We start from the raw sequence: 12083 nt of genomic DNA, 5'->3' as shown, positions 1-12083 counted from the left end.
CATTGAGGGACGAAGAAGTAGCACCCAAGAAAGCTGCAATGGTTGCGCTCGATGACACTGAGGACGAGAAGGAGGGCCGGAACGCTGACAAGCCGGAGGGAAACAAGAAGGCCAAGGAGAGGCTCAAGCTCGAGGGGGAGGCTACATTGTTGAGGGACAAGTTTGATCAAATGATGAAGTCCAAGGAGGTGATAGCGGCCAAGACTTTGAAGACTAAGCTTATCATCATCGAGAGGAAGAAGGAGGTGAGTCTTGCCAAGGTTGAAGCCAACCGGGAGGAAGCAAGGAACAAGGCCAAGTTGGAGGAGATGAGGATCAATATGAAGAAGGCCAAAGCAATAAAACAACTATTGGCCGAAGCGAGGGAGATCATGATGATGAACACCAAGGACATGAATGAGCAACAACTGGAGTGGTGGAAGGAGGCCTCGGCGGAGATCACGGCAAGACGAAGACTAGCTCGTGAAGAGGCAACTGGTGGTGGTTCGGTGACTCATGGAGGTGGTGGCGATGATGGTCACGGCGGGCCAACCTCGGTTTGATGTCGGCGGTGAGAGGAGATGGTGAACTATTTGCTATGATTTGTCATTTGATGTCTGCACTATAAACTATGCATGAATTGTTTGTATTTGACTGTGTCATTTGTTTGATCATATGCAAAGTGTTTGATAAACCCTGTTTTTACGGCTTCGGAAGCCGCTGGCGCAGAACAGAGCCTGTAAACCAAAACTGTAAAACATAATATTGATCGGTGAACTGAACTCCATGTTTTCAGTTCGCGTTTTTACGGGTGCTGCTAGATATGCTCTAAGGGAGGGCACGAGGTTACCCCACCTCCTGCGCTAGAGAAGCAGAAAGAGGGGAGGGGACCACCGGCCTCATCGGCGGGAGATGGAGATCTGATCTAGAGAGAGTTCTAACTCAACAAATTCTTATCAAATATTTATCTCAAAAAACACAACTTATTCGGGGAAATGGAATGAGTAGTTCAAATGAAGTCTATGACAAATAATAAAAATACATGCTCCTAAATATAAGATGTTTTGGTAGCTACCAAAACCGTTATGCCATGGAGAAAGATAGTACAAGGAGGAACTCCACCTCTCTCCGCTAGAGCACAGGGGAGTGGACCACTAGCCTCACCGTTAGGAGGTGGAGATCTAATCTAGAGAGAGTTTCAACTCAAATTTAAACACCATTTCAAATTAAATTCAACATATTACATAAATTAAACATAAACTCCAACATAGTGCATGATCAGACATCACATAAACATAACTAAATGTAAACCTATCTCTTTTTCACCATCCACATGTAGATAACTACCATCCTATCATCCGCTCATAGTTTGTTTATTAGAGCATTTTCTTCAGCTCTGCCAATAAAACAGAGCTGAAACCTGAAAGCAAGACAAGTTTTAGAAGGAAGTAGCACAGATGGTACTGGGCTAATTACTTCTGGGAAACAGATCACTCTCTTACAATGAATTTGTGTAGTACTGGATCCAAAATCCTTAGCTGCAACTCATTACAGTGACATGACATGGACTGACATACAATTTAACAGGTCCGAGGAAAAGGCTCGACACCGCGGGTATGTGTTCAGTGTGTTTTCCATTCAATTTACAGCATGGTAGTTTTACAACCGAAAAATTGATTTATGACAGAATGGCCCATCTATGTGGCCTCTCTTTCTACTCTTTTTCCCACGGCCCCACCAGTGACATGCCTCCTCCAGAACTCGAGTCTGTTGATCATCTGGGTCCCCCTACTATCACCAGTAGTAATAACCTATAAATCTAAGTTGTTGACACCCTTCAGTAAATGGTGCCAATGCTCTTCAAAACCCTTCAAGCACACCTAACAACTAGCACTGAGTCTAAAACTGATATGGTTTTTCACTAGATAGAGGTGCACTGGCGCCTCCTATACAGCTAGAACAAAATCCTATCCTGGTAGATATCCAGTGAATCAATGATCTTCTGTAACAGCAGCTTCCGATGTAGCCGGTACCTGCGTATTCAACAGCAGAATGTGTACAGTTAGCAAGCCAGTGCATAAAGAGTAAATGTTTGATGATGCACATGCTTTCCCAAAGAGAAACTTTGTGGGGGTAGTGTCATAAGGTATCATTAGCTAGTTCACGTACTTGATTGCGATCTCGCGTGTTTTCCTGATAGGCTCGTCAGAATCTGGAACATACATCAAAAATCCAATTTTCAGTTTCAGTTGGAGGCATCTGTAAGAAGCACCAATAGAAGCTGAATAAATACTAGGAATTAGGAAGCATGTTACCTAGAATCTCCTCGTCTTGTTGGATCGTGGTGGAGAAAGACTCCGACATCTTTCGGCATTCCTCTTGCAAAGCCTGAGCGGATTTTCTTTCAACGCTTGGTATGGCAGGAAGGTCACCATCTGACCAAGTCGGCAAAGTCCTTGCTGCTGCCACCACTCCTCCATCAACAAAGGTACTTTCTCCCGAGGTCAATGCGGCTGCAAGTGAACACAGATAGGATGATTAAAATGAAAATGTTGTGACCGGGCCACCTTCCTTGCAAAATGATTCATAAGGGAACTTTGTGCTTCCTACCATTGTGGTAAAGCTCATCATGCAAGCCAGCTATGTTGAAGACTGATAAGAAGGAATCCAGATGAATCTTGGCCGGGGTTGAGAAGTTTATAAGTTCCCAAGGATTCTACAGAATGTTTTGTGTACATAAAAGGCCACGTAAGTTCAAATAATTATGCAGCAGAGAGGTATAGTAATAATGCCAGGTGGTGGTGACACAGTATGTCTGAATGCTAGAGTTTTTTTTTTGTTTCCCCTAAGAAGGATCCTAATCTCAAGAGATAAAAATCCAGCTGACAAAGTGTTCCTTAGTGTTGACAAGTCAGAAAGCAACTTCACGACAGTACATAATTTACATACAAGGAATTAGGAATGAACTTACAGTTGATGATGAGAAGCCATATCTTTGCATCAATGTGCTGTTTACCGCACTCATATAATCAATTGTCATCTGTACATGTACCAAATATAAAGAATGCATTAGCAAAAGCGATTTCAGATTTTTGGAGAACAAACACTGTAAGAATAGAAATAATAGCCATACTGTTTTGTTGAGTCTAACAAAAACAAGGTCATGCCTTGAATTAGGGGTGTAACGGATTACTGTTATATCAATTAGCTCGCACATGATTACAAAATAAAGAACAAGACTACATTGAATCTGCCAGTGTTTGACCTTGACATACAAGGATTGCCCCTTTCAAGTGTCATTTAAATCTTTTCTATCTACAAGACATAAATATTGCCCCTCTGGAAAGTTTTAAAAAATGGTCTGCAGCCAAGGTGCATCTGCAGCTTGTGCAATAATTGTGCACACAAGGAAATTAAGTACAGTATACTCCTTAAAAAGTACCTCGTCTCCTTTTTTGACAGCACGCCCAGCCTTAATCATAACTTCAAGCATACGATCTTTGAAACGCCAGTGCAGGAAACAGTTAGCATTAGGTGAGTGATTCAGCATATCTGGAAAGAGAAGACGAATCATAAGGCATGTTCGAGGCTTTGAGCCTCAGGTGTTCAAAATCAGCAGAGACTAGAACGTGCTCGCTGCAAGAAGTCAGAACGATTCAGTTTTTAGTTTTGTGACCGCAATCTCAAACCAATATGCTAGAATAAACAATAATCATAACAGTATTCAGCAATACAAAAAAAAAGTATATACTGAAATAGGTGCTAATTTTAGACTGAAAATAAGTAAATAGGAGAAAGAAAGAATACACAGGTATAAAACAAGTACCAGCATATGGTGCTAGAACATTTGCATCTTGCAAGAAGGCTCCCATTCTCAATTTTAAGTTGAAAGAGCGAGACTGAACAATACTCAATGCCCAGAGAAATCTTTCATGGTCAGGTGCAAGACGCTTTAGCTTTAGAGGGATTGCTTTGTGCTGGACAATTACCCATCAAGCTAGTGTTAGAGGTATCCAATCCAGCAAATTGGATAAAAAAAGCACAAAACTGTACCCAATGTTTCTGCCAAAAATCAACAGCCCGCTTCTGGAGTTTTAGCATTTCCGAGGAGAGATCTTGGTCTTCCAGTTCCATCAGATCCTCCTGCAAGCCAGGCAGGTAGATTCACTCAAACTTAGGATCAGATATGAGAAGCTTCCATCTTAAAAGGAAGGCGACACAGAAGTTTCCATTTAGTTAGCTAGAGAATACCTTTGGAGCCAGAAGCAAGCTAGTGCATTCATCACCGCTAGGCAAAAAGTCACCATATAACTGCCAGAAGTTGCCTTCTACGTCGAATGCATAGAGAAGAAGGCAGGCTAATCTTAGATCCCAATCTGTCTGCAAGAGAATAAAAATTAAATCAGCCTGCAGTCTACATCTACTGATTATTGAAGCTGGGCACTCAAACGAACGAAGAGAACAGGATTTGTTAAGTACTCATAGTGATTTCATTCCCTCTGCTTCCATTTTAACAGGAGGAGGATTTTCCAAGGCATATAGATGGCATGTGCAGTAAAATTTCTCTGGAGTCCCAATTACACAGTGCTTTTCAACACTGATGCTATAGGAATTAAAACGATACACAAACTATAAAAAGTAACATGTAACCACAACTTCAAAACATCAGAACTGGATATACGTGAATCTTTTCAGGATGTTTCACATAACCAAACAAATAAAACTATGTGATGCAAGGACCCCACAAGCAGTTAACAAATTGATTAATACAACAAGGCTGCTCATAAAATATACAAGGAATCAGGGGAGGATAGATGTATGGTTTCCGTTTTCACAACATAATAGCTCATCCATTTACCTCGGGATTTGTTGACTCGATGATATCAAATATAGGATGCCCTAGTGGTACAATGTCAGGAAAAAACATCCAAGGATGATTCTTAGTTATAGTCAGCATGAGCTCCAACGGGATCTCCATTATCACCTGGCACAACAAAAGGAAATCAATATATCTGCCAATAAGATTCTGCAACGTCATGCAATCAAAGTTAATTTCTTATTCAAACAGCAACAACATGCACAGGTAGCTATTAGTTGTGAGTAGTCAATGTGTGGGCTGTGGACCATAAATCTTTTTGGTTAAGAACATCAATGTAAAGTTGAGTGGATGATCAAGTCGGTAGAAAAATAGGGACCAACTGAACAACTATGCCTATCAGGAAAACTGGAACCAGACCACTAGCTAGAGTTTAACATTTTGAAAAATACCAGAGGCTGGCTGGTAGAGATGCCCAGGTCCCACATATCATCCAGAGACCAAGCTCTACTATATTTCACAACTCGATGCGATGAAGGGAAGGGAACGTCGCTAGCTAGCTCACCCTGGCTCTGCGGAGCGGCTGGACGTCCCGGGAGGCGTAGACCCCCATCCCGTCGGGCCCCTCGAGGAACTCGATCCCGTAGGCGCGCATCATCCGCGCGTACCCGATCCGGTAGAAGTCCGGGTCCGCCGCTTCCATCTGCAGCGCACATTTCCGTCAGCAATCAGCGACGAACGCAGTCAGTGGAGTCGAGGGCAATATTATGTACACGCGAGCGAGGGCGGGGCAGCAAGGGAGCAGGAAGACACCTCGTCGGGGTAGGGCTCGTCCTCGTGCGGCGGGTCGAGGAGCCTGAGGGGAGGCGCGTCGTACGCCTCCTCGACGGCGGCGGGGGCGGCCTCCTCGACCGGCGGCGGCGGCTCCCGGAGGCGCGGGCGGCCGGCGCGGGGAGGCTGCGCGAGGATGAGGCGGCGCGTGGGGGCGAGGCGGCGGGGCGGGAAGGCGGGGGCCGGGAGGGGGAGGAGCAGCGGGGAGGCGACGGGCGTCGCCATTGGAAGAGCCGGCGTAGCAAGGAGTGTACAGCGGTAGAGCCTGAAGATGTTATCTGTTAAATTGGGTGTCCGTTACTCGCGGCGTCATCCGTCTTCGCTGAGGGAACACGTAATCGGGCAAGATTTAATTGCCATCAGGAATTTAGATGAGAAAATTCATCAAAGGTAAAGAGAATTTTTAGCCGTACGGTAAGGCAGCATTAATTATCTCTGTTCAATATATACCTTTTGCCTGTACTGAAAATTAGAATTAGGGACTGAAACAACATAATTTTTCTATAATCCGTAAGATATAAATCACTGTGAGCAAAGTCATTGAAGGGGATTTCACAGAGTGATGGACACTGATGATACACTCCAACCCACGTCGTATGCGCAAAGAAACATGGCGCTAGTTATGCTCACGACGTGGTGAATCTAAAAGCTGACCTCCCTAGTTGACAAGACCAAGGCCAAGGCAAGATCTTGGGCGGCTGCCGGGGGCACAAGAACTACGCCAACTTCTCCCTTAAATAAGTTTATTGGGCTAAGTTGTGTGGCGTGGGTGTTGAACCACTATTTGGATTTGAAAATACAACTTCTTTGTCTATCAATGCAAAGCATTTTGCGTTTTCGCGAAAGGATTAAAACATCATCTGGTGCAGCGATCTTCTTTTGCTGCGCAATTATATTGCAAATGTAGAGCGTTTTCTTATAGAAAGGCCAATTTTCTCTGCATTTTTTTATATTACAAAGAAAACAACCATGCGCGCACACAATCTGAGGCACACAGATAGCGCTCATCTTGTTCGCCAGCGAGCCAAATAATATATGTACAAACGACTTGGAAGTTTTATTATGAGATGCAAGATGATGGTTCAAAGCACTGATCCAGTTCTAATGTGTCCAAATACAGAAACTGACTAACAATTCTCAAAACCAGCTAATAAAGACTCTGAAAACAGCAAATGGGGGTAAATATCATTCGATAGTCTGAGATACAAAAAGTCGCCTATTTGGCCTTTTTAAACCGCATCACCGATAGGAAATCGAGGAACTCGGAGCGCCGCTATCCTGCCTTTCTCAGTTATACCAACCTCGGTCCCTTCCTTCATCAGTCAACAAAAAAACAACTCCTGCTGAGCCAGCAGTAAGTCAGCACTGAACCATCCACATGGGACAGATGGTCCGTATCATATATCGACTCAGCAGATGTAGCAATCAGTGGGACCCTTGGCGAGGCCGACCATTCGTCAGCAGTGCTTGCCGTTGCCGTTGGCATGGCAGCTTCCATTTGCTGTACCATTGACTTGCTTCTTTGCGTGCCCATTCTCGCGTACTGGGGGTGACAAGGAGCCATTGCTGATTGTCTGTTTAGACGCGACGGTGTAGCCATTGCAGTCATCTCGTAGCACCCGGTCCAGCTGCCCGCATGACGCAGCGATCAATCCTGCAGGCAGTGTGGAACATTTGAGCAGATTGTCAGTGTTTTTCATATCTTCACACCAGAGCAAGGTAGTAGTTTCCAGCAAGTGTCGAATAACTTACCGACAAATAGAGGTGAAGGCTTTGAGGGTGTTGACTTGAACTCCGGATGGAATTGGACGCCAACGAAGAATCGGTGATTGGGTATTTCAATGATCTAGAAATATTGAAACTCTAGTGGTCAATCAACCAGCATGGCGAAGCACAGGGAAGGTAAGATTTCTGGTTCTGTATTTTACCTCCATTCTCTTTCCAGTTTCGTCTTTGCCAACAAACTGTAGCCCGGCTTTTTCAAATGCTGGCACCATATCAGGATTTACCTGCAGACATAGTTTCAGAACAAAAAAAATAACGGGGTAAAAAGGGGTCAAATACCAAGTTAACAAACCCAAAACACTTATACATTGATATGGCAGAGCAAAGATTACAGACCTCATATCTGTGCCGGTGCCTCTCATCTACGAACTTGACATCACCATAGCTAAGTGACCGAAACAAAACTCGTGAGTGGGCAAGTAGTAGTGTCAACACAGATAACTATAACAGAGAACATGTAGATGTGTGCCAAGAAAATGTGGTGCACTCACAGCTTGGCAGATGTGCAGTCAGTAACCTCGAAAAATGTTCTCCTTGATCCAAGGCGCATGGTACCACCCATATGTGTTGTGGAACCCTAAAAGAAACACCATCAAATTGTAGGAAACCATATGTGAGCTAAAAGAAGGTTCTAGTTTCTAATAAAACCAATAAAATATGCTTGATACAGAAAAGATGCCGCATGTCCACAGACAAATAATTGTCTCCATAAGTTGGTGCTGATTATGAATGGAGGTGGTCTGTCACATGCGTTTGAGTGTCCTCATCCATATTGAGCTTGAAGATTACCTCTGGCATAAAAATAACACACGGGGTCTTCGTATCGGGATTAAATTCTGCGCTGTCTGCATCAGGGAAGTTCATAACATGACGCGCGAAGTCTACAACAGCAAGCTGCATACCAAGGCATATCCCAAGATAGGGGACATTGTTTTCACGGGCGTACTTAGCAGCCATCATTTTCCCTTTAACACCTCTGTCTCCAAAGCCACCGGGCACTAAAACACCATCTGCACCCTAGAAAACGAAAAAAAAAAGTTCAGCAAGTACAAAATTGTAAATTTGACAATATTAAGGGCATAAACTCCTCACCTTCAATAAGCTCCATGCTTTGTTGTAAGCATCAGGTGCCTATAAAATTTAACCACAGACAGGTAAGGATATACAGTCCAGATTAAGGACTAAAGATGCTACATACTAGTAGTAGTTGTTCAAACCTCCTTGGCAGTTGAATCCTCAAGATCAGTGGAAGCAACCCAATCTACAACGAGTTTTTTGCGGCAAGAGACAGAAGCATGCAGAAGAGCCTACAAAAAATGCCAAAAAAAAATGTTGCACAATAGTGGAGAGAGATTTAACAAGACTGGAACGAGGACCACAGTGATCATCTCACCTTTAACACAGAAAGGTACGAATCAGCTAGACCGGTGTACTTTCCCACCATAGCAATTCTGACCTGAAACGACAGTAAAATATAAATGGGACTACATAGAGGTTCCAGAAAGATTTAACAATCATGAAGGTCAAATGGAAACCAACTTCATCCTGTAGAGTGTCATATAAAGTAGCTCTTGCCACCCACTCATCTAACTTCGGCTCCCGAGCAACGCTGCAAACATTAGAAACAAGTATTTAGAATACCATATACCAGCATGGCATCTTTGGAAGGAAATATCAATGAGGTACATGGAAACAAACCTTTCAAGATTGAGAACTTTAAGAATAGCATTATGGGCTTTTTGGCCCTAGAAAGAAAATGAATATATCACATGGTGCACGGGGCAAAAAGGTACATTGGAGTATACATAGTGAGATGTGCTATTACCCGTAACAGCAAAGGAATATGCCAAATGTTTGAAACATCATATAGAGTGAAAATATTAGCAGCCTGCATTCAACGGAATTCAATATTAACAAGAGAAATCTGCTGTGGATACACATTATCTGTTGCAGAAAATGACAATTTCAGTACCGGCACGTGACAAAACTGAGAGAGTTTGTCTTTCACGTTTTCCTCCAGCACCTGTCACCAATAAACATGGAGAGAAGTTAGTAGATCAAAAGAGCATTAGAGAACATGGTAAAAGTTAGATGGGTTCATTGGTTAACCTTAGTACTGCGACAAGCTAACATATTTGGCGTGAGACCAAGTCCTCTCAAACCACGTACACTGTGTTGAGTTGGCTTAGTTTTCTAAAAAAAACATGAAACAATAACAACACATATTATTAAATATGATGAACAGTTGCATCAGCAGATCACAAAATGCAAAGCAAAAAACCAGCATTATGAATTGACTGAAAATTTTATTTACCTGCTCACCAACAACATTTAATACCGGAACAAGGCTGACATGTACCAGACAGAAATTACCAGCCCCTGGAAATAACAAAAAATATTGTTAATGGTACCACCATGGAGAAAAAATTATAAAATAATGATGTAGTCATGCAAGTTCCCTTACCGACACGATAGGAGAATTGACCTAGAGCTTCGATAAATGGCATGGATTCAATATCCCCTGCAGCATACCATTAGGTTACAAGAAGATCAGAGCTTTGAAATAAACTGGAAGCAAAGAACAAGGCTTCCAAAATGAGCAAAATGCTATAAAGTTAATTCTTAACCACCTATAGTGCCACCAAGTTCTATCACACAGACATCGGCAGGTCCCTCCTTGCCATCAACAGGAACAGCAGCAACACGCTCAATCCAATCTTGTATGGCATTTGTAATGTGTGGGACAACCTTAAAAGTAAAATTGATGGAACAGATTAGAATGCCAAGATATTTGTAACTTAAGTTATCAATTTCAAGTAAGAAACAAAGATGAGTGTGTAGGAAGTGGCTTGTACCTGCACAGTCTTTCCCAGGTATTCTCCCTTTCTCTCCTTCTCAAGAACAGACTGCGATCAACCATCAAATAATAATAAATTAAGCAAATAATCAAGAAAAGACTACTTTGCAACTATTACAAATATATTTACAGAGGTGGACACATACCCATGTGGTTGAAAAACAAGACATTTTTTTAAAACAAGACATCAACATCAAAATGTAAGAAGCATTAAATTATGTTTGATGGTTATGTAACATGGCAGTGGATAAGAAGCTAACAAAGCCTTGTACGACCAAGTCATACTGTACAGATTATTAAATTGAAGTGATGTTGAAGTACAACAAGAGTGTCAGATGCATCTAAGCCTGCTAGACTTCAACACCCGAGATGGCAATTTGCACACCTGGTAAATCTTTCCGGTAGTGATGTTATTATCACGAGTCAGTTTAATGTCCAGAAATCTCTCATAGTTCCCAAGATCCAAGTCCACCTGCAACAGCAAAAGATGATATAACATCAAATGAATAGTATGTGCTAGTATCGCAGATTAATGACTTGGTCAAAATCCTGTACCTCGCCACCATCATCTAGCACAAACACTTCACCATGTTCAAAAGGAGACATAGTTCCAGCATCAGTGTTAAGGTAAGGATCTGCACATTGAGTGATACGATTAGAACACGCCAAGACAGATGTAATCAGTTAAAAGCACTCAGCCAAGCAATAGCTAGCTAGCATTTCACCAATGCTGCTACGGCACAAAAATTAATCAACAAGACGAAAAGAGGATTCACAACAATAATATAAATAAAATAACCACAAACAGCCAAGTCCAAGAAGGGTGTAGCTAACTAGAAAATTACTACTATTAGTGGATAAAAACTAATCCAAGTGTATCCAACGTGTACCCTCCGTGTATCACCAATGGTTGGATGGAATGATAGATATCCAAACCAGGCATCCGTGGCGCTGCGACATCGAGAACCCCTCCAAGCATACAAGATCCCCAACACAGAAACAAGAAAGGGAGGGATAACCTAGTGGTAGTTCTTTAGACTTATCCTGGCCACCTGTCCCTTTGAGCTTTAACAGTATAAACCAAAATTCTAGCCTGAAATGGATAAACAGCGTGACAAACTTCTTGACACCCAACTAATCATTGATTCTTTCCTCTTGGTAAGTCGGCATGATTGGTACCAACTTGATCCATATTGACAAATCACAGACGGGTGGAATAAAAAGTTCCAGGGGCGCCAAGACCAGTGTTATGTGAAACCGCTACTGTTCAAGCCTCGTACTTTCAAAATCTTGAGGCCGCGCAGGCAGCACCCAATGCAGAGAGGTCTTAAACGAAAAGTAAAATAGTTGCCCGCTCGCTGAAATTTCTGCGGGGGAACGAAGAAATCTCTTCGAGAATCGAAGTCTTTTCATCAATCACGAACGCACAGGACTACTCTTCTATGAATCAAGAAAGGGGGGGAAGAAATCTACGAACGTATCGAGCCGCCGCCGCCGCCGCCATTATCCAATCTCTCTCGCGGCCGTAGCGGGGGGTAGGGGAAACGGGCCACGTACCGATCTTGATGGAGGTAATGCGGAGGCCGCACGCCTTGAGCACGACGCCGATGCTGCTGGCCGTCACCCCCTTCCCGAGGCCGCTCACCACGCCGCCGGTCACCAGGACGTACTTCATGTTCGCCGAATCTCCTTCGCCTCCTCCTCCGCTTCCCCTCTTGCCCCCTCGCCGCGATTCGTCCGGCTCCGGCACCTGCGCGCGAGCGCGTGTCTGGGGTTCAGCCGTCGCGGTGGGGAGGGGAGGGGGAAAACGGCGCA

At 43.4% G+C, this 12083-nt stretch overlaps 2 protein-coding genes across 2 annotated transcripts; both read right to left on the bottom strand.

Annotated features, from left to right (window-relative positions):
• Positions 1–1533: 1533 nt before the first annotated feature.
• LOC127327827 (protein PLASTID TRANSCRIPTIONALLY ACTIVE 14) lies at positions 1534–5866 on the bottom strand. The gene is made up of 12 exons (XM_051354626.1): positions 5609–5866; positions 5361–5498; positions 4838–4963; positions 4231–4359; positions 4033–4122; positions 3806–3956; positions 3422–3531; positions 2951–3019; positions 2590–2695; positions 2295–2492; positions 2149–2191; positions 1534–2012 (listed from the first exon to the last, which is right to left on the bottom strand). The coding sequence occupies exons 1-12, from the start codon at positions 5849–5851 to the stop codon at positions 1934–1936; spliced, it is 1482 nt and encodes a 493-aa protein (XP_051210586.1). The 5' UTR covers positions 5852–5866; the 3' UTR covers positions 1534–1933.
• A 794-nt stretch (positions 5867–6660) lies between these two features.
• LOC127327826 (uncharacterized) lies at positions 6661–12083 on the bottom strand. The gene is made up of 21 exons (XM_051354625.2): positions 11826–12083; positions 10824–10903; positions 10654–10740; positions 10267–10317; positions 10042–10159; positions 9876–9932; positions 9726–9790; positions 9521–9604; positions 9384–9434; positions 9237–9299; positions 9110–9156; positions 8951–9020; positions 8805–8867; positions 8629–8718; positions 8504–8542; positions 8201–8428; positions 7903–7988; positions 7748–7796; positions 7555–7635; positions 7379–7472; positions 6661–7280 (listed from the first exon to the last, which is right to left on the bottom strand). Exons 1-21 carry the CDS (start codon positions 11941–11943, stop codon positions 7084–7086), a joined length of 1818 nt encoding a protein of 605 aa, XP_051210585.1. The 5' UTR covers positions 11944–12083; the 3' UTR covers positions 6661–7083.

The sequence above is a fragment of the Lolium perenne genome, chromosome 1 (genome assembly GCF_019359855.2).
Source record: "Lolium perenne isolate Kyuss_39 chromosome 1, Kyuss_2.0, whole genome shotgun sequence".
NCBI lineage: Eukaryota > Viridiplantae > Streptophyta > Magnoliopsida > Poales > Poaceae > Lolium > Lolium perenne.
This window is presented reverse-complemented; position numbering and strand designations above follow the sequence as displayed.

Bases quoted from the DNA above. Each gene is read 5' to 3' on its own strand.
- LOC127327827 (XM_051354626.1), bottom strand. From the start codon at position 5,851: ATGGCGACGCCCGTCGCCTCCCCGCTGCTCCTCCCCCTCCCGGCCCCC. The intron at 4,123-4,230 runs GTATTCTCTAGC...CCTGGCTTGCAG, and splicing joins GCTTGCTTCTGGCTCCAAAG to GAGGATCTGATGGAACTGGA. The intron at 3,957-4,032 runs GTACAGTTTTGT...GTAATTGTCCAG, and splicing joins ATTTTTGGCAGAAACATTGG to CACAAAGCAATCCCTCTAAA.
- LOC127327826 (XM_051354625.2), bottom strand. From the start codon at position 11,943: ATGAAGTACGTCCTGGTGACCGGCGGCGTGGTGAGCGGCCTCGGGAAG. The intron at 8,868-8,950 runs GTTGGTTTCCAT...CTGTCGTTTCAG, and splicing joins ATGACACTCTACAGGATGAA to GTCAGAATTGCTATGGTGGG. The intron at 7,281-7,378 runs GTAAGTTATTCG...CACTGCCTGCAG, and splicing joins GCCTTCACCTCTATTTGTCG to GATTGATCGCTGCGTCATGC.